General features: G+C 51.3%; 1 protein-coding gene and 1 pseudogene across 2 annotated transcripts in view; one reads left to right on the forward strand and one right to left on the reverse strand.

Moving 5' to 3' along the window:
• SCNN1B (sodium channel epithelial 1 subunit beta) overlaps window positions 1–17,106 on the forward strand; it is an 84,757-nt gene extending 67,651 nt beyond the window's left edge. For both annotated transcript variants that reach the window (XM_064295697.1, XM_064295696.1), the window contains 9 exons: window positions 4,593–4,696; window positions 6,275–6,438; window positions 6,742–6,849; window positions 10,973–11,090; window positions 12,719–12,794; window positions 12,886–12,943; window positions 13,846–13,907; window positions 15,940–16,015; window positions 16,263–17,106. In XM_064295697.1, the coding sequence (XP_064151767.1) occupies window positions 4,593–4,696; window positions 6,275–6,438; window positions 6,742–6,849; window positions 10,973–11,090; window positions 12,719–12,794; window positions 12,886–12,943; window positions 13,846–13,907; window positions 15,940–16,015; window positions 16,263–16,643 (1,147 nt within the window). In that variant the 3' untranslated portion in view covers window positions 16,644–17,106. The remainder of the gene's footprint in view (window positions 1–4,592; window positions 4,697–6,274; window positions 6,439–6,741; window positions 6,850–10,972; window positions 11,091–12,718; window positions 12,795–12,885; window positions 12,944–13,845; window positions 13,908–15,939; window positions 16,016–16,262) is intronic.
• A 2,560-nt stretch (window positions 17,107–19,666) lies between these two features.
• On the reverse strand, window positions 19,667–21,791 carry LOC100673991 (proteasome subunit beta type-5-like; annotated as a pseudogene).
• Window positions 21,792–21,823: the final 32 nt, after the last annotated feature.

The following is a 21,823-nucleotide window of genomic DNA, read 5'->3' on the forward strand; positions in this document are numbered from 1 at the left end:
AGCCCTGACCCCACAGTGCCTGCCCATGGCTCTTCTCCCTCCAGGCCTTGCCTTTGCTGTGCACCCGCCCAGTGTACCCTTGCTCCTGCCCCACCCCCTTGACATGGCCACCTCCTTATCATCCTCAATGTCTCCGCTCAGGCCTCACCTCCCCCAAGAAACTGTCCCTGGCCCCGACCCCCCCATCGAGGGAATTAGGTGTCCCCTCCTCTATGCTTATCTCTGTTGGTGCCCTTATCACATATTATAATTTATTCAGCAAATATTTACTGAATGTCTACTATGTACCAGGCGGTGGGGACAGAGCAGGGAGCGGTAGCAGCCAACATTTGTTGAGTATGACAGTATGCTAGGCATCTAACCCCAACCCGAGCCCTGTAGGGTGAGTGCTGTTATTATCCCCGTGTTACAGGTGGGAAAAGTGAGGCACAGAGAAGTCAAGTGACTTCCCCCAAGCTCACCAGCTAGTTAAGTGTCAGAACTGGAATTCACATCTAGGCAATCTGGCTCTGAGCCCGTGTTCTTGGCCTCTGGCCTCTTCTCCCTCGAGACAGGCAAATTCACTGTCATTATTGGCTTAGGTTCTAATGCAGGAGGTAGCTGAAAAGCAAGAAATAAATAAAGAAAATACTTTCAGATATTGATGCATGCTGTGAAGGGAATTCACTTACTTACCACTTGTTATCTAGTCAACTCAGTCATGGCGTCCCCATGCACATCAGAGTAGAACTGTGCTCCATAGGGTTTTCATTGGCTGATTTTTTTTTCAGAAGTAGATTGCCAGGACTTTCTTCTGAGGTACCTCACAGCAAACTCAAGCCACCAACCTTTTGGTTAGCAGCCAGGCACATTATCGGTTTGCACTACCCCGGGATGCTTATAAAGGAAAGAAACAGGTGGAAACGATGGAGAGTAAATGGAAAAGGAAGTGAGGGATGAGGAGAAGCCAGCTCTTTGAAGAGCTGTGAAAGAATATTCCAGGCAGAAGGATGAGCAGGTACAAAGGCCTTGAGTTTGGCAACATCTTGGAGTGTCACTGCAGTGCAGGGAACGATGCGGAGAAGGCCAAGGTAGGGAGTTTGCATTTTATTCTGTGAGCAACGAGGAGCCATTAGAAGGTTCTAAGCAGAGGTGTGCCATGGTTTAAACAGAGGCTGTGCAGGAGCCTCTGGGTGGTGCAAACAGTTAGTGTGATTAACAAGCTTGGCTGCTAACCAAAAGGTTGGAGGTTGAAGTCTGCCCGGATGCACCTTGGAAGAAAGGCCTGGCAATCTACTTCCGAAAAATCAGCCATTGAAAACTCTATGGAGCACAGTTCTACTTTGACACACATGGGGTCGCTGTGAGTGGACATCAACTTGACAGCAACTGGTATCTGACTGCTGTACAGTGGGAAGATTTTCAGGGAGCAAGAGGGGAAGCTGAGGCTTCTTCAGGAATCCAGGAGTGAGCTGCTGGTGGCTTGACCAGGGTGGGCACCTTCATGATGGAGAGAAGCAGACGAGCTAGAGATCCATGTTGAGAAGAGAACTGCCAAGACGTTGCTGTGTGTCCTCCACCAAGCTGGAGGCTTTCAAGAGCTGCACCATCTTGTTTGTCTTGGTGTCCCTAGCCCAGTACCTGCCTCAATAAATGTTTGTTGAGTGAAGAAAGGTGATTCCCCTTTCACCGCTGAGGAAAGCAAAGCTCAGAGGTTGATAAAGAGCCCAAATCAGTCAGGCAGTGACAGAGCCAGGGTTACACCCGTATCGGATTTCATACCCTGCCCTGGGATCACCTCCCTCTGTCAGTAGATGGGGTGAAACAAAAGACACAGGAAATAGCTTCCTTATCGGAAAATATTAAATTTATATATGTATATGGAGCCCTGGTGGAGCAGTGGTTAAGAGCTCAGGCTGCTAACCAAAAGGTCAGTAGTTCAAATCCACCAACTGCTGCTTGGAAACCCTATGGGGCAGCTCTACTCTGTCCTATAGGGTCGTTACGAGTCGCAATCGACTCAACAGCAACGGGATTTTTGTTTTTAACTTGAAAATAGGGACAAATAATACTTAACCTTATGGAGTTTTTCTCTAATTTTTTTGTTGTTGCTGCTATTGAGATTATACACAGCAAAACACACAGCAATTCAGCAGTTTCTACATGTATGATTCAGTGGCATTGGTTACTGTCTTCGAGTTGCACAACCATTTTCATCCTCCTTTTCTGAGTTGTGCCTCCTCTGTTAACATTACCTCACTGCCCGCTAAGATTCCTATCTAATCTTTCAACTTCCTGTTGTCAATTTGATGCCATGTAGATAGTTCTTAAAAGAGCATAATGCTCAAGGCAGACCTTTTTTTACTAGTTAAGCTGAACTATTGTTTGGTCTCACAATGTATTTGTTGAAGAAACTGGGTTATTTATCCTGTTGAGCTCCCCAGAGTCTAGATTTTGCTGATTGACTCTCTGTGGTGTCTTTTAACATGTTCCTCTGTCCCCAGGACTTCCTGTAAATGATAGAGATAATTCAGGTCTGATTTCTTTGTGGTAAGACCACTTCCAAGGTAGCGTGTGCTCTTCAGTCAGGAGACACACAGCTTCTGGCCCCCATTAATGCTCACCACCTAAATCCATTTAGCAAAAAAGAAACTACCTACCATCAAGTTCACTTCAACTCATGGTGACCCCATATATGTCAGGGCAGAACTGTGCTCCATAGGATTTTCAGTGGCTGATTTTTTGGAAGTAGATGACCAAGCCTTCCTTCCAAGACACCTCTGGTTAGACTTGAATCTCCAGTCTTTCAGTTAGGAGCCAAGTGGGTTAACCATTTGCACAACTCCATTTAATTCATTAAACCAAAAAACCAAACCTATTGCTGTCGAGTTGAATTCTGACTCTTAGTGACCCTCTAGGACGGAGTACAACTACCGCATAGGGTTTCCAAGGTTGTAATCTTTATGGAAGCAGACTGCTGCATCTTTCTCCTGTGGAGTAGACCACCGACCTTTTGGTTAGCAGCCAACCACTTGACCCTGCACCCCAGGGCTCCTTATATAAATGCATTTAAGCCAAAACCAAACCCACTGCCATCAAGTCGATTCCAACTCATAGCGACCCTACAGGACAGAGTAGAACTGCCCCATAGGGTTTCCAAGGAGCACCTGGTAGATTTGAACCGCCAACCTCTTGGTTAGCAGCCGTAGTACTTAACCACTACACCACCAGGGTTTCCATATAATGCGTTAGGGGTTGCAAAATGATGAAATTTTAGTTGGGTCATCCCTTCTTCAGTTATTAGCTCGGTCAAACTAGAACTCTTTTGACAGATATACTGCAAGAAGAAAAATAAAAGTGAGATGAAGGGGCGTCCATAGATTAAAAGAGACTTATCAATCAATCACAACATGTTAACATTATTTGGATCCTGATTTAAACAAATAAATTGTGGGGGGGGGGAGAAGCATTTATGAGACAACTGGTAGTGTGAACTGAATATTTAATAATATTAAAGAATCTTTATTATTTGTTTTAAGCATGTTAATCATATTTTTTAAGAGTTTTCATTTTCAGAGATACATATGGGAATGTTTACAAATAAAATCATGATGTCTGAGATTTGCTTCAAAATCATATGGGAGGGGAATTGGGGGGAGGTTTACAGACAAAACAAGACTGACTACAGGGTGATTGATGATTGTTGAACTGATGAGATTTGTTATTCTCATTTTTTTGTTTGAAATATTCCATAACAAAAATGAAAAAAAAAAAAAACTCTCTTTTCTGACACTACATTATATAGTCCCTACCACAGTCAGGGAAACTCTGGTGGCATAGTGGTTAAGTGCTATGGCTGCTAATCAAAAGGTCGGCAGTTCAAATCCACCAGGTGCTCCTTGGAAACTCCGTGGGGCAGTTCTGCTCCGTCCTATAGGATCACTAGGAGTTGGAATCGACTCGACGGCAATGGGTTTGGTTTTTTTTTTTTTTTGGTACCACAGTCAGCATCTTTACAGAAGCATTTTTTTTTTCATCAAATTATTCTCTTAGTAAACATTTCCATGACGTAAGTTAGAAACTGGTATAAGGCTCTTCATCCCCTTCTTTTGAAGTTCTCTCTTTCCTCAGCTTCTCTTCCACCTCCAGATTCGAGTCCCCTCTCTCTGACCCTCCATCTCAGTCCACTTTTCTCTCTTTGTCTGAGTTCCTGAGTTTCCCAGACCACCTCTATGGGCTCTGCCAGCTCCTTCGAGCAAAGACTGTCTGGAACAACCCTCTTAACTCTTAGGCTCCTACGAGACCATGTATGTGAGACAAATGAAAACAGCTAAGAAATTTCTCTCATAATCCTTGACTAAGCCAGAGAGACTGCCTTCCCCTTTCTGTCTGGGAACCTCCTTTCTGGCTTCTGCACCGACGCAGGGGGATGACCAGAATGACCTGTTGCTCACCTCCCCTTCGTGGGCCTCTCTGAGCAGGAAGCAGAGAGCAGGGAGGAGCTGTGGGCCCCTCTGCACGGTGCTCCTGACAGCAACACAGGCAGAGGAGCAGGCTAGGGGAGGCATGGGCTGGGCTGCACCCTGCTCTCCAGCTGATGGTCTTTCTCGTAGGAACTTCACCTCCATCTTCTACCCCGAATATGGCAACTGTTACATCTTCAACTGGGGCATGACAGATAAGATCCTCCCCTCCGCCAACCCCGGAGCTGAGTTTGGTAAGTCTTGGCTCATGAGTCTTCGCCAAGAGACTTGTAACTCCCCACCACGTGGGGCTGAAGACAAACTTACCATCAGATGTCAAGGGACAGTATTGAGGGTTAGCCAGCACAAAGAGGAGGGGCTGTTATTGAGTCTCTACTGTGGGCCAGGGGAGGCTGGGCCAGCTGCTCTCCCAGCCACGATCTCACCCAATGCTTGTAATCCTCAGGGTAAGGACTGTTGTTCCCATTTTGCTGATGAGCAAAGTGAGGATTTGGAAGCCGTACAGCTTCTTGGTCAGAAGCTCAAGTTCCCAACGCCTGGCTCGAATTCCAGCTCCAGCACTTACTCACTGGGTGACCCTGAGCATGAGACTTGACTTCTTGAAGCCTTAGTTTCTTTATTCAGAGAATGGGCACAAAAAATAGTACTCGGTGACCTCATTGAGTCATTGTGGCATAAAGCAGGCAAACAGCTCATCACAGTGCCTGGCGAGAAGTGGTGGTGGTGTTAGCTGCCCTCCAGTCAGCCTGGACTCATGGTGACCCCACGCACAACGGAAGGAAACGCTGCCCAGTCCTGCACCATCCCATGATTAGTTGAGGACTGGACTGTTGTCTCCGTAGGGTTTCCACTGGCTGGGGTTTTCAGAAGTAGATCACCAGGCCCTTCCTCCTAGTCTAGAGCTCCACTGAAACCTGTTTATCGTAGCAAGACGCAAGCCTCCACCGACAGATGGGTGGTGGCTACACATGAGGTACATTGGCTGGGAATCAAAAATAGGTCTCCTGCACGGGAGGCAAGAATTCCCAATATATGCAGGATAAAACCAAAAACCAAACCCAGTGCCATTGAGTCGATTCCAACTCAGCAACCCTATAGGACAAAGTAGAACTGCTCCATAGAGTTTCCAGGGAGCGCCTGGCGGATTCGAACGGCCGACCCTTTGGTTAGCAGCCATAGCACTTAACCACTACACCACCAGGGTTTCCATATGCAGGACGTCCTGAGAAACGTTTGCAGAAGTTGACCGGTAAGTGGCAGAGCTCTTAGCCTCTTGGAGGAGAGACACAGAGACAGAGAGCGAAGGAATAAAGAGGAGAAAGTGGGGTGTGACTGCTGACGGTTCTGCTTCTGTGGAGGTTGATGCATTGACTGGGTTCCTCAGGAAAGGCTGGCAAACCTGGGCAGGCCATGCTTTCAGGCTGTGAGCCTGGCATGAGGGGAAGCAAATCCTTCCTCTCGCCCCTCAGGTCTGCCCTCCCCAGCAACCAAGAGGTGTGTTGTCATTCAGTGGCCTTCCGGGCCGCTGGCTAAGAGGATGTGCTTTGTGGAAAAGAGATTATGGGGGCAAGAGGGGCCCAGGTAGGAGGCTATGCAGAGCCCATGTCAGAGATGGTGGTGGCTTGGACTAGGATGACAGCCTTGGAGAATGCAGCAAGGTTGAGGGGTCTGGGTTTTCCAAAGCTGAGCCAGCTTCCCTAACAAGCCCGGGAGATGTCTTTGGCTGGAGTGGCCTTGGACAAGTTGGGGGTAGATCTCCCCTCAACCTTGCGGAGCAAGTTCATGCAACCTTTGGCCCACCTTCCCCTCAGGCCTGAAGCTGATCCTGGACATAGGTCAGGAAGACTACGTGCCCTTCCTCACGTCCACGGCTGGGGCCCGGCTGATGCTGCACGAGCAAAAGTCCTACCCCTTCATCAAAGACGAGGGCATCTATGCCATGGCAGGGACGGAGACATCCATTGGGGTGCTGGTGGTATGACCTGGTGTCCAAGGGCAGCCCAAGAGCAGGGACCCGAGCCTCCCCCAAGCCCTACCCCCGCTTACAGTCCACCCTTGCTTCACCTTATGGCTGGACCCACCAGCGCAGCCATTCCCTGGGGGAAGCAAGCTCCCTCTGGCGCCCCCTCTGGTGCCTGCTGAGGCCTGCAGCTCTCCCTCCTTCCAGCATCCCCTACTCCAGGCAGGCTTGATACTCTCAAGAGCTAATAGGGAAGGAGGTTCAGAGGGGGCTTCTTGGCAGTGATCAGGACTCCCACGAGCAATCCTTCTGACACAGGACAAGCTGGAGCGCAAGGGCAGGCCCTACAGCCAGTGCACCATGAACGGCTCCGACGTCCCCATCCGAAACCTCTACAGTGACCACAACACGACCTACTCCATCCAGGTGGGCAGACAGTGCAGAGCCGCCGGGCCTGAGGCCTCAGGTCTCTGGGGGAGCTGGCCCCAGCAAGGCTGGCTCTGCTGGATTTGTGTAGTTGGCCATGGGGCATCCTGGGGCCCAGGGCTGGTCACCTCTCAGCCCTACCTGGGCAGGTGTGCCCTTGGGGATGTCCAGGATTCTAGGGATCCCACTCTGGGGTCTTCCAAGAGTACTTGGTATGTGTAAGGCACTGTGCTAAAGGCTTTAAATATATCATTCGATCCTTACAACACTTCTATGAGGCAATAATATTCTAATAATAGCAGCATTTATAGGGATTGTCATGTGCTAGGCAGGCACTGTTCCCAGGACTTTACATGTATTAAATCATTTCATCCTCACCACCACTGCCACCAGTTGTCACTAAGTCGGTTCTGACTCATGGTGATCTCATTTGTTTCAGAGTAGAACTGTGCGCCATAGGTTTTCAATGGCTGATGTTTCACAAGCAGATCACCAGGCCTTTCTTCCGAGGCCCCTCTGGGTAGACTTGAACCTCCAACCTTTCTGTTAGTAGCCGAGCACATTAACGCTTTGCACCACCCAGGAACTCATTTTACCTGAGAAATTCCTCTTTGTATCTGACTTCAGTCCCCCTTACTGACTGGGGGCAACTGGGGGCTTCTCTCTTGTGCCAATCTCCTGAGAGGCCTCAGACCAGCCCCAGTGGAGAGGGCACGCTGAATCCTGGCAAAGATGACAAAAATGACCTCTTGCTAATACTTCCTCTCCCAGCCCAGTTGGCCTCTGGGGTTTGCATTGCCCTGTCCTTCCTCCCATGCCCTTCCTTGGCAGATAAGGAAACTGAGGCACAACACGGGGTAGCCAAGTGCTGCCTCCATGTCTGAAAGCCCAAGCTTGGCATGGGTTTCCCTTTTCCTTAGTCACAGGAAATTGGCCCTCCTGGGTGCGAGGCCAATGACTGCCCACTATGCCCCACCCCACACTGACCCACTGGTTTGGCCACCTCCTGTCTGGAGGGGATCCTACCTGCCATGCAGGACTCTGGGAATCTTCTGAGCCTCTGGAGGTGTCTTAGTCATCTAGTGCTGCTATAACAAAAATACCAAAAGTGGATGGCCTTAACAAAAAGAAGTTTATTTCCTCACAGTAAAGTAGGCTATAAGTCCAAATTCAGGGCGTCAGCTCCAGGGGGAGTCTTTCTGTCTGTCGCCCTTCTCGTCAGTCTTCCCCCTTGCCAGGAACTTCTCTGCGCAGGGACCCCAGGTTCAAACGATGTGCTCTGCTCCTGGCACTGCTTTCTTGGTGGTATGAGATTTCCCCCCTATCTGCTCACTTCCCTTTCCGTTTTCTCTCTTGAGAGATAAAAGGTGGTGTAGGCCACACTCCAGGGAAACTCCCTTTACATTGGATCAGGGATGTGACCTTAGCAAGGGTTTACAGTTCCAACCTAATCCTCTTTAACATAAAATTACAATCACAAAATGGAGGACAACTACACAGTACTGGGAATCACGGCCCAGCCAAACTGATACACACGTTTTAGGGGGGACATAATTCAATCCATGACAGGAGGGACAGACAGACAGGGTAGAGACCTCATTCCAGAAACACCTCAGTCCTTGCTTCTTCCAGTGCAGTAGCCATTCTGGCCAAAGGCCTTCACCAAGACCCAGGCCTGTTCAGTGCTCTGGCCATGCTCACCCCACTCAGACCAGGAGCAGCCCTGGGCCCACCCCCAGCCTCAGACCCAGGGCCTGGAAGCATAAGACACTTGGCCAAAGTCACAGCTCCTTGCCTGCCCCACTGCCTCCGGGCTCAGCTCTGGCTCCTCCTGGCTTTGCCATCTTATCTCCTAGCCAGTCTGCATTTCCTGCTCCAGCGGAGCCCACATATGTCAGGTAGGCCTGGGAAGGAGCAGTCAGGAGGGTCAGAGGAGGAGGTGCACCCATTGGCTGCAGGGGAGGAGGTCTCTGGGAAGGCTTCTTGGAGGGGTGGGCCAAGTTGAGAGAGCTAGAGAGCAGGTGGGGTGGGCACGTGAGGCACGCAGAGCCTGGAGTCTGTGTGCTCAGAGGTTAGGAAACTGGACAAGGGGAAAACATGAATAACAGCTGCTTCCATTTATTGAGCGCTTGCTAAATGCCTGACGCCAGGCTGAGTTACCCAGATGAGCTCAATGAATCCTCCCTGTGGCAGGAGACAGGTGTATCTAGTACCCTCCTTCATCTTTGAGGAAAAGGCTCAGAGCTTAATCACTTGCCCCAGGACACACAGTTGGTCTCTGTAAAAGTGGCGTGGCAGATGGTGTCTGACCTCCTCTAATTTCACAAGGGAGGAGGAGAATCAAGATCAACAGCCCAAGGCTGACTCTTGTGAGGCAAGGTTAGACATACCTCCTCTCTCTAACCTGCCTACCAATTCTGCCACCAACCATCCCTCCCACACAGTCTCTACTTCTCTGCTGGGTTTGATAATTCGTTGCAGTGGCCACACAGAACTCACAGACCATGCTCACAGTTATAGGGTTTATTAGGGAAGTAACAGGTTACAATTCAGGATCAGGAATACTCAGGATATAGTTCTTCCATCAGGACAGCCTCTTCTCAGCTGTGCCCACAGGCAGGCCTCTCTCTGGCCCTCGAACTCTCGGCCCCTTGGCCCAGCCTCTGCCCTGCTCAGGCAAATGTTAGAAAGCTCTTTAGCTCCACCATAGGTGCCCAGGGGGACCGCACCCCACAAGGAACCCTCTTGCCCGAAGGCGCTCAGCTCTCTCGCTCTGTGGGTTGGCATACCCACGGTATAACTTCCTTGTTCCACGGTTCAGGAAACCCACTGCACCATCTCATGCTGGTCTCCTAGTTCTGCTGCTACCACTTCTCTGCCACTACCTTTCAAGATTTTGTACCATCTCCCGTGTTACAGCTCTCTCCTGTCTCCTGGGTCTAGAAGGTTCTCAGCACAGGGACCTTGGTTGCAAAGGACATGCTCCACTCCCGTCTCTTCTTGGTAGTAGTGAGATCCACCCTTTCCACCTATGGGATGGCTAATTTTAAGCCTAGGGGGATGGCAAAACTGACCAATCCCCTTGTTATGGTTCCATACACCTTATTTGCATGGTCCCACACCTACAAGCATGCCATGCACCTTATTTGCATTTTTAGCTAGTTGTCCAATCCCCTTGGTTGGGCCACAAGTGCCGTATTTGCATAGTCCCACCCAATCATTTGGTGGGAGTTACAAGATCATGGCAAGAAAGGCCACATAAAAGTGATCCATCACACCACATTCCCTGAGTGGACTAAAACCAGGTACACTGGGGCAGCTGAGTCCCTTTTCTTCCTCCTGCATATCCAGGAGACATCCTACAGACACCAGCGGCAGCTCACTTCCTTTTTCATCAGCTCTGAGCATTCAAAGATCCTCCTACTTGCTTTCACCAAGTTTTTTCCTCCAGGAAGCAGCAGTATGGGGCAAGCTTCCCCATCTTCCTCAGGACTTCTCTGAGTCCCTATGTTTACAGAGCTCAGAAGGGGGATAACATCCTGTATTACATATACAAGCTATCTAAGTGTTGGAAGTCCCTGGGAGGTGTTAATAGTGAACGTACTTGACTGCTAACTTAAAGGTTGGAAATTTGAGTCTACCCAGAGGTGCCTCAAAGAAAGGCCCTTCCATCTACTTCCAAAAAACAGCCATTGAAAACCCTGTGGAGCTCAGTTCTACTCTTACACACATGGGGTTGTCATGAGTTGGATCAACTCCATGGCAAGTGATTTTTTCTAAATCTAAGTGTAAGTTTATTACTGGGGCAAGGCCACACCTCCTCATGTCATCTCAGGTACCCCAGCTCTGAACAGTGGCAGGGGCCCAACCTCAGAGAGCTGGACTGCTGGAGTCTGGCCCAGGTCCATCTGTGGAGGCACAGCAGGAAGGACAGCCATGCCCTCGTTGCAGTCAGGAGCAGCTCTGCCCTTTCAGCACCTCTTTTCAGCTGAAAGGGCACCTCCCCGGGCTCCTGTGCCTCCCAGCTCCCTTAGGCTGTACGTTAACATCCCTGGGCCCCTTCCCCCTGGGACTAGGGCTGGGACATCATGCACCATGTCTGTGTTCTCCCCTGTCCCCCCAGGCCTGTCTTCGCTCTTGCTTCCAAGACCACATGATCCAAAACTGCAGCTGTGGCCACTACCTGTACCCACTGCCCCATGGGGAGAAATACTGCAACAACCAGGACTTCCCAGACTGGGGTGAGGGGGGCCCATGGGTATCAGTGCCCTCACCAGCTGGGGCCATTGCCCACAAAGCCTCTGACAGTAAAGGAGAAGGCAGATCTCAGTGCCCTCCACGGGGCCCAGGGACTGTCCCTGTGGGGTCACTAAGGGACTGGTGGGGGGAGGGAAGGTGCAGACCACACCCCCTAATGCAGTCCGAGGGGGTGACACCAAGATGGCCTCAGGGCCCGTGGAGGTGGCACCGCAGGGGAGGGGCCACCAAGGCAGTGACATCACTAGGATTGGTGTCACCTGTTACCCAGTACAGTAACTTGTCACCACCCGCCACCCAGTCACCTGCCAGTCAGGGTATGGACAGGCCACAGAGCTCTCCATTGGGCAGAGAGGAGGGTCTCCGCCTTAGCCAATGGGAGAGGGAAAGAGCTACGGGGGAGCCTCCTGTGGCGGGGCAGGGAGGGGCGAGGCTGCATGGCAATGGGGTTGGCCTTCCACAGGGGCTGGGGCCAGGCCTGGCCACTCCACCCACGAGGCAGGAGGGGGTTGTTCACTAGCAGGCCCCCGGGAGGTGGGGGGAGTGATACCATGAGTTACCACAGTGGGTGCACCAATCCTAGTGACACCACTGCAGGGACCGGCCAGGGCCCTCCATGGTGCCACAGCCCCTTCGCACCAGCCTACACCTCCTTTCTGCAGGGGCCAGCTCCCCTCCACACTTGGAGTCCCTGAAGCGTATGCTTGAACCATGTATGTGCAGGAGTGCATTTGTCCACATGGGCATGTGGCTGTGTGCCACGTCAGTGCCCCCATGCATGAGCCAGGATGTATGGCTGCCAGCAAGCACACGCATATGTGCATTTGTGTTTTCACATGCGCACGTGAAAGGCATTCTGCGTCTGTTGGGACACTGATGCACATGTATGTATGTGTGCTCAGGCATGGGTGTGAATTGCTTTCCAGGGCTTCACTGTGCACTCAGGTTTGTATACACATGTATGTGTGTACACACATCCACAAGGCTGTGTGTATTCTCAGCACATGTGCCCCTATGTGCTCACTGGGTCTCTCTGTGGGGTGCTAGGGTGGGAGGGGAGAGGGACGAAGCCACTAACATAAAAGTGGCCTCCAAGGACTGGAAACCTGAAGCCACAAGGGGAGGAGCCCCTCTGGGCTCACTGAGCTGGAGGTCTGGCCTGGGAGCCCTGGTGGCATGAAGGTCAAACACTGTGGATGCTAGTAGGGAAAAGGGGAGAGTCCCACCACTGCTTAAAGCCGGCAAAACGTACAGACAAAAAGGGAAAACTTGATTCCTTCCGGCCACCCATCTCTTTGTGTAAGACCCCTGAGCAGGGACAGGAAGGATGAGCGAGGGGAAAGCTGCTCTGATCCCTGCTGGACTGGGCCCAGAATGTCCGGGAGAGGATCCTTCAGGCCAGGCTGGGGAGATTCTTCATGACAAGAGAGCTTAGATTGAGAGTCTCACATATCTTTAGCTGCCCAGGGCCCTGGGAATCCCTCTCTGAACACAAGGAGAGCAGAAGAGCCAGCCTCTCTCCCAGCCCCCGTGTGGCCCCGGGGCTTGAGGGAGAGGGGGGCACCTAGAGATGCCCCCTAAACTCTTGCCCCCCTGCCTCTCTCCTGCTCAGCCTACTGCTACTCAGCTCTGCGGATGAGTGTGAAGCAGAGGGAGGTCTGCATCAGCAACTGCCGGGAGTCCTGCAAGTGAGTCAGTGCGAGGGGCAGCCAGGCACCTTGGTGGGCAGGGTGGAAGACAGAGTTGGCAGGACAGAACAGTGTGACTTTTCTTTTCCAGTGACACCAAGTATAAGATGACCATCTCCATGGCCCAGTGGCCTTCCGATTCCTCGGAGGTGAGATGATGGAGTGGCCAAGACCCCCGGTCGTTGGGCTGGGGACAGGTCTGGGGACAGGCCTGCAGGCTATTTGGAGCTTTGGGGAGGGTACTTCCTAATTTCCTCCCTCCCTCCCTCCACCCCCCCACCCTTCCTCCCTTCCTTCCTCTTTCTTCCCTCCCTCCTTCCTCCCTTCGTCTCTTCCCTCCATTCCCCACCTCCTCCCTCCCTCGATTCCTCCCTTCCTTAACTTTCTTCCCTCCCTTCCTCTCTTCCCTCCATCCCCCACTTTTTCCCTCCCTTTCTTTCTTCTTCCTTCTCTCTCTTCCTTCCTTTCTCCTTCCCTCCCTCCCTCTCACCAGTATTCCCCCAGACATTTTGCCAGGGACATAGCAGTGGACAGGACAAAGTTCCTGCCCTTATGCAGCTTATATTCCAGTCAGAGAGACAGACAATATACAGAAACACAAATAAGATCATCTCAAAGTGTGATAATGGCTGTGACAGAAATAAACGGGATGATGAGAGAGACACCACTCTAGATAGGTTTCAGGAAGGGCTTCTCTATAAAGGTGACATCTGAGCTTAAACCTGAAGGATGAGACTGAGCCATCCACGGGCAGGGCTGGGGAGAACATTCCAGGCAGAGGGAACCGCAAGCACAAGGGTGACGGTGGGCAAGAGCTGGGGACAGGGTGGCTGGGCCTAGAGGGGAAGAGTCCGGAGACCTGAGTTCCTTCTCCCCCATAACAGCAGCCATAACTGGGACTATTAGAGTCTTCCTTCTCCTCAACCCAACACATGGTCCCCAGAGGGTTTAGAAAGGTAGAGGGTCTGCCTCCCCACAGGGAGCAAGGGCCATGATTCGGAGGAAGTGTTGCAGGTGCCATTTTCTTTCCAGCTGCCTTCTTGTTTTCCAGGACTGGATTTTCTACATCTTGTCCAATGAGCGGGACCAAACTGACAATATCACCATAAGCAGGTAAGCCTACAGTCTGGCCAGGACTGGAGAAGGCAGAGACAGGGAGGAACCAGAGCCCAGGGGGAGGGATTTGGCCACAGGACAGCTACTCAGAAACCTTCTTCCACTGATCAGAACCAGGAGCAAGCCTGGAAGAGGGATGTCTGGGAGTGAGCAGCAGCCAAGGGATTCAGAGTCTACCACTTCCTAAAAGACAGCCTGTTCTCCCAGTTTAACACCTATCCATCCATCCACGCATTCATCCCTCCTTCAGCCATCCTTCCATTCATCCATCTATCCACTCAGCTCTTAATGCCTCCATTCCTCCATCATCCACCCTTCCACCCATCCATCATCCATCCTTCCATTCATCCATCCATCCAGTTATTAATGCCTCCATCCCTCCATCATCCATCCTTGTACTTATCCATCCCTCTTTCATCTATCCTTCCATTCATCCCCCCATCCATCTATCCACTCACTCATTTATCCATCCCTCCATCCATTCATCCCTCTATCATCCATCTTTCCACTGGCCCACCTCTCCATCCATTCACATGAAGACGCAAGGCCCATGGCATCAGGAAGGTGAAGTCTAGAAAGGACAGAGATAGGCCAACAAGTGATGAAAGACTGTACAAAACCCTCAGGGGAGGATCTTCTATCTGCCTGAGAGATAAGGGAGGTCTGTATAGGAAGATAACACTTGAGCTGACTCTCCAAGGAGGAGTAGGAACTACTCAGATAAATAAGGACAGGCAAATATGTCCAAGAAGAAGATACAGCTTGGCCAAAGGCCTGGAGGCATGACAGCATAGCCTTTCTGGGGACCATCAGGTGTAACAGAGGAGCCCACCTGGCCACCCAATGCCCCCAGTAGAGGCACAAGGCAGAGAAGTCTGCTGCACATAGGCTGGGCGTTAGGGAGCTCAAAGCTAATTCTTTGGGCTGTCTCAGGCCAGAGTACCTGCACAGTAAGGATCAGCATGAATCCAATCCCCAAAATGTGGAGACTGATCTAATCTTCATATCGCCACTTCTCCGTCCTTATCACTAGCCACCCTCGTGGCACTCTCTCTGACTCTGGCCACCTAGAGCTAGGTCAGTGCTCAAAAGTGAAAAGGATGGTTCCTTCAGACTGCCAAAGTCACATACTGGCTGCAAATTTGGAAAGGCCACAGGACACCCCAATGTTCTGACCTGCTGGCCACAAATTTCGGGCTGCTTTCTCACTATTCCTTCAGGGTGCCACCCACAAGCTTGGGAGTCTACATGACACCCTTACTTTCTGACCTGCTGGCTCCTACTACCCCCTTGGCTTCAAAATTCACTAAGATTCACAGAATTCACAGAGAGCATACCACACTTGGAGGAGCCCTGCTGGTACAGTGGTTAAGAGCTATGGCGAGCTATGGCTGCTAACCAAAAGGTCAGCAATTCAGATCCACCAGCCACTCCTTGGAAACCCTATGGGGCAGTTCTACTCTGTCCTATAGGGTCACTAGGAGTCAGAATCGACTTGATGGCAGTGGGTTTTGTTTTGTTTTGTATACCATACTTATGAGTACAGATTTATTATAACCAAAAAAGATATAATAAAGAGATGCATAGGGCTAGGTCTGGGAGGGTTCCCAATGTGGAGCTTCCATGTCCCAAGGAATGCACTTCCCTCCCAAAAGCAGATGTTTTTGCCAACCAGGAAGCTCTCTGAGCCTCCATGTTCAGGGCTTTTATCAGCCAGTCTTGCATGACAGGCTAAATTATGCCTCCTGAGGCTAGTTGTTATTGGCCTCCAAGGTGAGTCTTTCCTGGTCTGGCCAGTGCCCACTTGCCAACACAAATTATCAGGTATGGCCAGAGGGGGCTGGGAAGGGCAGCACTTTAGGGTCTTGCTTGGTTATTACCATTCATGGAAGTAGGCTTGTAAGAAACTCAGGCCAGAGGAGGGTGGGGAGGCCCCTGGACTGCATTTCCAGCATGTGTGTGTGTCTGTCTGTGTGTGCCTTGGGGGAGGATGAGGCTATAGTCTCAGCCCTCTGGGTGCTTCCTGTAGGAAGGGAGTTGTCAAGCTCAACATCTACTTCCAAGAATTCAACTATCGCACCATCCAGGAGTCACCAGCTAACAACGTGAGTTTGGAAGACTCCTGACACAGCAGTCCTACCCTCCTTTGTTACCCTGAGGGTGGGGAGGGTCCTGAACCCAGTGGGATAGGGCAGTCCCTAGCAATCCCAACTTATTTCCTTGGGCTGAACTGGTCACCCTTTTTATACTTCACGCCCAACAACCCACCTCTCAGGAGCCTGAGGCTGGGCTCTAGGCAAGAATTTGTGCCTGGCCCAGCCCTGCCAGGCCTCAGCCTCCTTTCCCCTACAGATCGTCTGGCTGCTCTCCAGCCTGGGTGGCCAGTTTGGCTTCTGGATGGGGGGCTCGGTGCTGTGCCTTATCGAGTTTGGTGAGATTATCATTGACTTCGTGTGGATCACCATCATCAAGCTGGTGGCCTTCTCCAAGAGCCTGCGGCAGAGGCAGGCCCAGACCCGCTATGCGGGCCCGCCCCCCACGGTGGCTGAGCTGGTAGAGGCCCACACCAACTTCAGCTTCCAGCCCGACGTGGCCAACCTTGGCCCTGACAGTGGAGCCTATGCTGATGGGCGGACCCTGCCCATCCCAGGCACCCCACCCCCCAACTATGACTCCCTGCGCCTGCAGCCACTGGATGTCATCGAGTCTGACAGTGAGGGTGATGCCATCTAGACCCTGCCCCTGCCCATCCCAGGAAGCTCAAGGACTCATGCCTGAGAAGCCATATGGTGCCTTCTCCAAAGGGCGGGACAGTAGATATCCAAGCCCAGGGCCTTGTCCCTCTGCTCACCTACCAAAGAGCCAGGGCTCCATGGGGTCGTGGTGCTGGTACAGGGTGTGAGAATTGTATTCTCACCTGCTTCCTACCCACATCCCCAGCCTGCCCTGGTCCTCAGCCTGGGATGTCCCCAGCTAGGCCCCAGAGACCCCAGAACTCCCTCCTGTGACAACAGGCCGCTTCCCTCCCAGTGCCAGTCACCATCTGCCTGGAGAGGGACAAGTGGGCCTTCTCTGCCTTCCTGGCTTTGGCTGACCTCTGTGAACAGGCTCAGGGAGGGCAAGGGGAGCATCAGGCACAGGGCCCTGCCAGCTGGCACCTGTTCTGTTCTGGAAAATAAAAGCAGAAAACACCGAGTCAAGCTCTGTTCTTTGATGGGGGTGGTGGGCAGGGGAAGTGGGGGGTTTGGACACAGTGCCCCAACCCATGTCTGAGGGGGAAGGGTATCCACACTGGCTGTGAGCGAGGCCTTGCCGAGGGAAGGGCTAGAAGCAGGCCCAGTTCCCTGTGGTGATTTTTAAAGTTCTTTTCAAGTTGCCCCTGAAGCAGTACGCTTCTAACTTTTCCAGCGCCACCCAACTTCTTTTGATTGAAAGGAGAGACGGAGAGAGAAAATACTGAAACTAAAAAATCATTTGTAGTTTATCTGAAATCCAGATTTAACTAGGCATCGACCCCATGTGTTACAGGGTAGAGCTGCTCCATACGGTTTTCTTGGCTGTAATCTTTATGGAAGCAGATTGCCAGGCCTTTGTTCCTCAGATCTGCTGGGTGGGTTTGAACTGCCAACCTTTAGGTTAGCGGCAGATTATAAACTGCCTGTGCCACCTGAGCTCCTTATTTGGGACACAGTATACTACAAGTTCATTGCTTGTTTCTCCGAAATTCAAATCTAACTGGGCATCCTATATTTTTACTTGCTAAAGTTAGCAATCCTGTGGTTCAGTTCTACTCTGTCCTATAGGGTTGCTATGAGTTGGAATCGACTTGACAGCAACAACAACAACGTGGTTCCCCAAGAGACATCAGGGAGTGGTTGATGAAAACGAAAGGCTCTGCCGTGACCTGCCAGTGTCCCCCTCTACCCTCCTCGGCTCAGGCTTCACCCCTGCTGTAAGTCTAGAACACCTGGGTTCTCTGGTCTGGAAGGCAAACAAACTGACCTCTCATAAAGCACCCACAAGAGAAGCTGTGGTGGAAGGAGGTGCCACAGACCCGGTGCCATTTTGGCCAAAGGCTGCATTGCTAGGGGCTGAGTGAGAAGGGCCTGGGAGAAGCCCAGTTTCCCAGCACCCCCCAGCCACACTGGCTCCTGTGCCGCCGCCTCAACCCGGCTGGTTTGCAAGGCTGGAGTCACAATGCCTGTTAGCTGCCACACTCGATACGATGATTCCTCCTACTATTATTATTACAGGAAAACCTGCGAAAGCTGGAACTTGTGTAAGGCGGAAGCCTGTAAGACAAGGAAAACTCAAATATTTTCTGCTAAAAGGAGCAATAGAAAAGTGGTAACACTGCACCCTGTCAAAGGCCAAAAAATTGTGAGACCTGGAAAAACAAAGCGGTCCCGTCAAGTTCCAGCTCTCACAGGTTTCACTGTATTATTATTAGTCACTACATTCACTATTATCACTTATTATTAAGTAACTACTACATTGTATCAATCACTTACCACATACTAAGTACCACATGCCAAGTACGTTATAAGCGACACACTATCATGCCCATTCTACAGGTAAGTAAATTAAGGGTCAGGGAGATGAAGTAAGGCCACCGAGATCTAGTAAGTAATAGAACTGAGATTCAAACCCAGACCCTAGCCTCATCCTCTTGGTGCCAATGGTCATAACAATACCAGTCCCTTACAGGAACCCAGAGCTTTCATATCTATTGTCTAATTTGATGCTATAGGGAGTCAGAGCAATGATTATCTAGCTCCTCTTGCCAGATCTTTTAGTTACCAGTCAATTTAAACTGGCTTCAGCCAAAAATGAAATTTATTGTCTACTGCAATAAAAGTCCAGGGATTTCAGGCATGGCTGTATCCAGGGGTCACCTGAATCTGATGTTTCTCCAGCTCTTGGTTTTCTTTTCTTTGTGCTGATATCCCACGCAAATAGGTCCTCTCCACCCTTCCCAAACATCCCCTTGCCGCCTAGAGTTCCAGGCTCTACTCCCACAGCTCAGCAACCCCAGAGGGGAGCAAGCCCCTCCTTCACAGTATCCCAGTAACAGTCCAAGAATGAGGCTCATTTGGATCAGCTGGGGTCACATGCTCATCCTGAACCAATCCTGTGATGGGAATGGGAGCTACTGCCTGCCCTGCCCGGCCCGGCCCGGCCCGGCCCGGCCCGGCCCGGCCCTGCCCTGCCCTGCCCTGCATGTATATATGGAGAGTAGCCCCTCACAGGCCTGGGAGAGGTTCTGTTCAGAGGTGTTTTGAAGCAGGAGTGGGAAGAGTGGTCCTACCCCCAGAGCTGCCTGTAGCCGATGAGACCAGGACCAGTCTGACGATGGGCAACAGCCTACCACTCTCCCCAGGGAGGTTAGGGGTCAGGGCTCTGCTCAGGAGTGGTCAAGGCCTGGCCAGATCACCCTGGGGCCTGCCCTCCACCCCAGGAGACATCTGCTTACAGCCAGACCAGAAAATGTGTGGCCTCAGGGTTTTTTCTAAGGTGAATAGGAGGCAGAGCTGGGCATCATTTTCTTCTGCCTGCTTCCACTCCCTTTTTTGGCTCTGGCCTGCTGCTTTCTCAAAGTCCAGGGCACAGGCTAACGGCCCATCTCTAGCAGCAGACCCTGCGTCCAACAGGCAGACAGAAATCCTTCTCCCCTCTGGAGCTGGGGAGGGGGAGAAGCGCTGTCTGTCCTTACCTGAGTGACCATCAGAACCTTTTCAAAAAAAAAAAAAAAAAAACCACTCATGGCTGTCGAGTTCACTCTGACTCATGGCGACCCCGTGTGTTACACGATAAAACTGCTCTGTAGGGTTTTCCTGGCTGTAATCTTCACGGAAGCAGGTCACCAGGACCTTCTTCCACACCCCCCCGGGTGTGTTCAAACCAACAAGCTTTAAGTTAATAGTCTACAGCAAACCACTTGCGCCACCCAAAAAAAAAAAAAACCCACTGCCGTCAATTCCAACCCTCGGTGACCTCACGTGTTATAGAACTGCTCCGTAGGGTTTTCTTGGCTATAATCTTTACGGAAGCAGATCACCAGGACTTTTCTTCTGCAGTGCTTCTGGGTGAGTTCAAAAGTGGCCAACATTTGGGTTAGTAGTCGAGTGCGAACTGATTGCACCACCCAGAGGACCTTAAACCAGTTGCCATCGAGTTGATTCTGACTCATGGAGACCCCATACGCTGGCAGGGTCTCTTCCCTTCTGGGCTCCTCCTCCCCTGTACCACTCACAACTTCTCTTCCCTGGGCAGGGGTGTCCCAGGCCTACAAATCTTCCTGGGCAAATGTAGGAGGGATTCATTTATGCCTGTGCTTCTCAAAGGTGGTCCCCTGTGCAGTGACATCAGCATTACCTGGGGACTTTTCATAAATGCAATTCTCAGGCCCCACCCCAGACCTACAGGCTCAGGAAACATGGGTGGACCCTGTAATGCAGTTTCCGCAAAGCCCTCCAGGAAGTTCTGATGCCGCTCAAGTGTGAGGAAACACCGGCCCCGCTTGCAGCCTGAGCATAGTCCCAACACCTGGAAGAGGAGGAGGACTGCTGACTTCGAGAGGGCCTAGGACAGTGGCAGCAGCAACCACCTGCAGAAGGATGCTCACAGCTGGGTGCCAAGGAGAAAAAGAGACTGAAGCTGTCCAAGGGGACAAGCCTTCTAAGCCTCAGAGAGAGAGGAAACCGAAAGGGCCACAAGCACTCACGAATAGGATTCTAAACCAAGATGATTTTCCCCCACGTGCAGCGTAGAATAACCCTAGAAGTATTCCCTGAAGCCTTCTTAAGACTAAACAATAGCTTAGCTTAGCTAGTAAAGAATGTCTGCATTGACCATTATGCTCTTTTTTTTTTTTGAGGTTAAGCAGTGTAATATTTATTAACAGCAAAGAACGGAAGACGGATAGTTTCCTCTGCAGCAGCTCATTAACCACTGGTAATACACACAGACCAATGGACATGAGCTAAAAAAGAGAATCAATACAATTAGGGACCCCTCCACTATAGGATGAGGTGCTGTACTCTTATTACCAACGACAGTCCCTCCAAGAAAGGCACACCGCCACATCCGCCCTCTTTCAGGGGGCAGGTTCACTATACTTGTCATGTAAATCAGCTACACTGTCACTGGAGACTCAGCTCCAGCCATCTTCCAAGACACAGCAGACGTTGACCACACCTTGCGTAGGCATCTCCGTAGGTGGCTTGGTAGATGGCTCGATAAGCTAGACCATAAGCTTGCTCCACTTCCAGGTCATAGGGTTAGCCCCTACCTATGGAAACCCTGGTGGTGTAGTTACTAGTTAAGAGCTACAGCTGCTAACCAAAAGGTTGGATGCTCTATGGGGCAGTTCTACTCTGTCCTATAGGGTCACCATGAGTTGAAATTGACTCAATGGCCACGGGATTGGTTTTTTTTGTTTTATGACCTCAAAGGCATACACAGAGCCAGAACCTACAGAGAAGGTGGCCCCTGGGACCTGGTTCCCCTCACTGTCGACACAGCAGAAGCCAGGGCCTCTGTTAGTCACAGCCATAGATCATGGTCCTCGTGGACAGCCTCATGCCTTTATACAGATAAACCATGTTGGCAAGCAGCTTGGAGGCAGCTGCTACTGAGATGCATTCCATGTTTCGAAGCTTAGAGATTCGACATGGCTGAGCCAATAGCCTCTCCCAGAAACTACAATCTGCTGTGTAGCCATGGTGCCCAGCAGGTAAGGGTTGATCTCACTCACCTTCTTCACAGTCTGGGAGGCAATGTAGGTACCTGCCGTGGCCCGGGAGTCCACCGCAACGATGACTCCACGGAGAAACTTGAAGGCCAGGTGGTGGTTCCATGAAGCATTTCGAGTCCCGGCTCCTCTGAGACACCTCATTTGGGCCTGGCCAAAC

Source organism: Loxodonta africana, chromosome 12, assembly GCF_030014295.1.
Source record: "Loxodonta africana isolate mLoxAfr1 chromosome 12, mLoxAfr1.hap2, whole genome shotgun sequence".
NCBI lineage: Eukaryota > Metazoa > Chordata > Mammalia > Proboscidea > Elephantidae > Loxodonta > Loxodonta africana.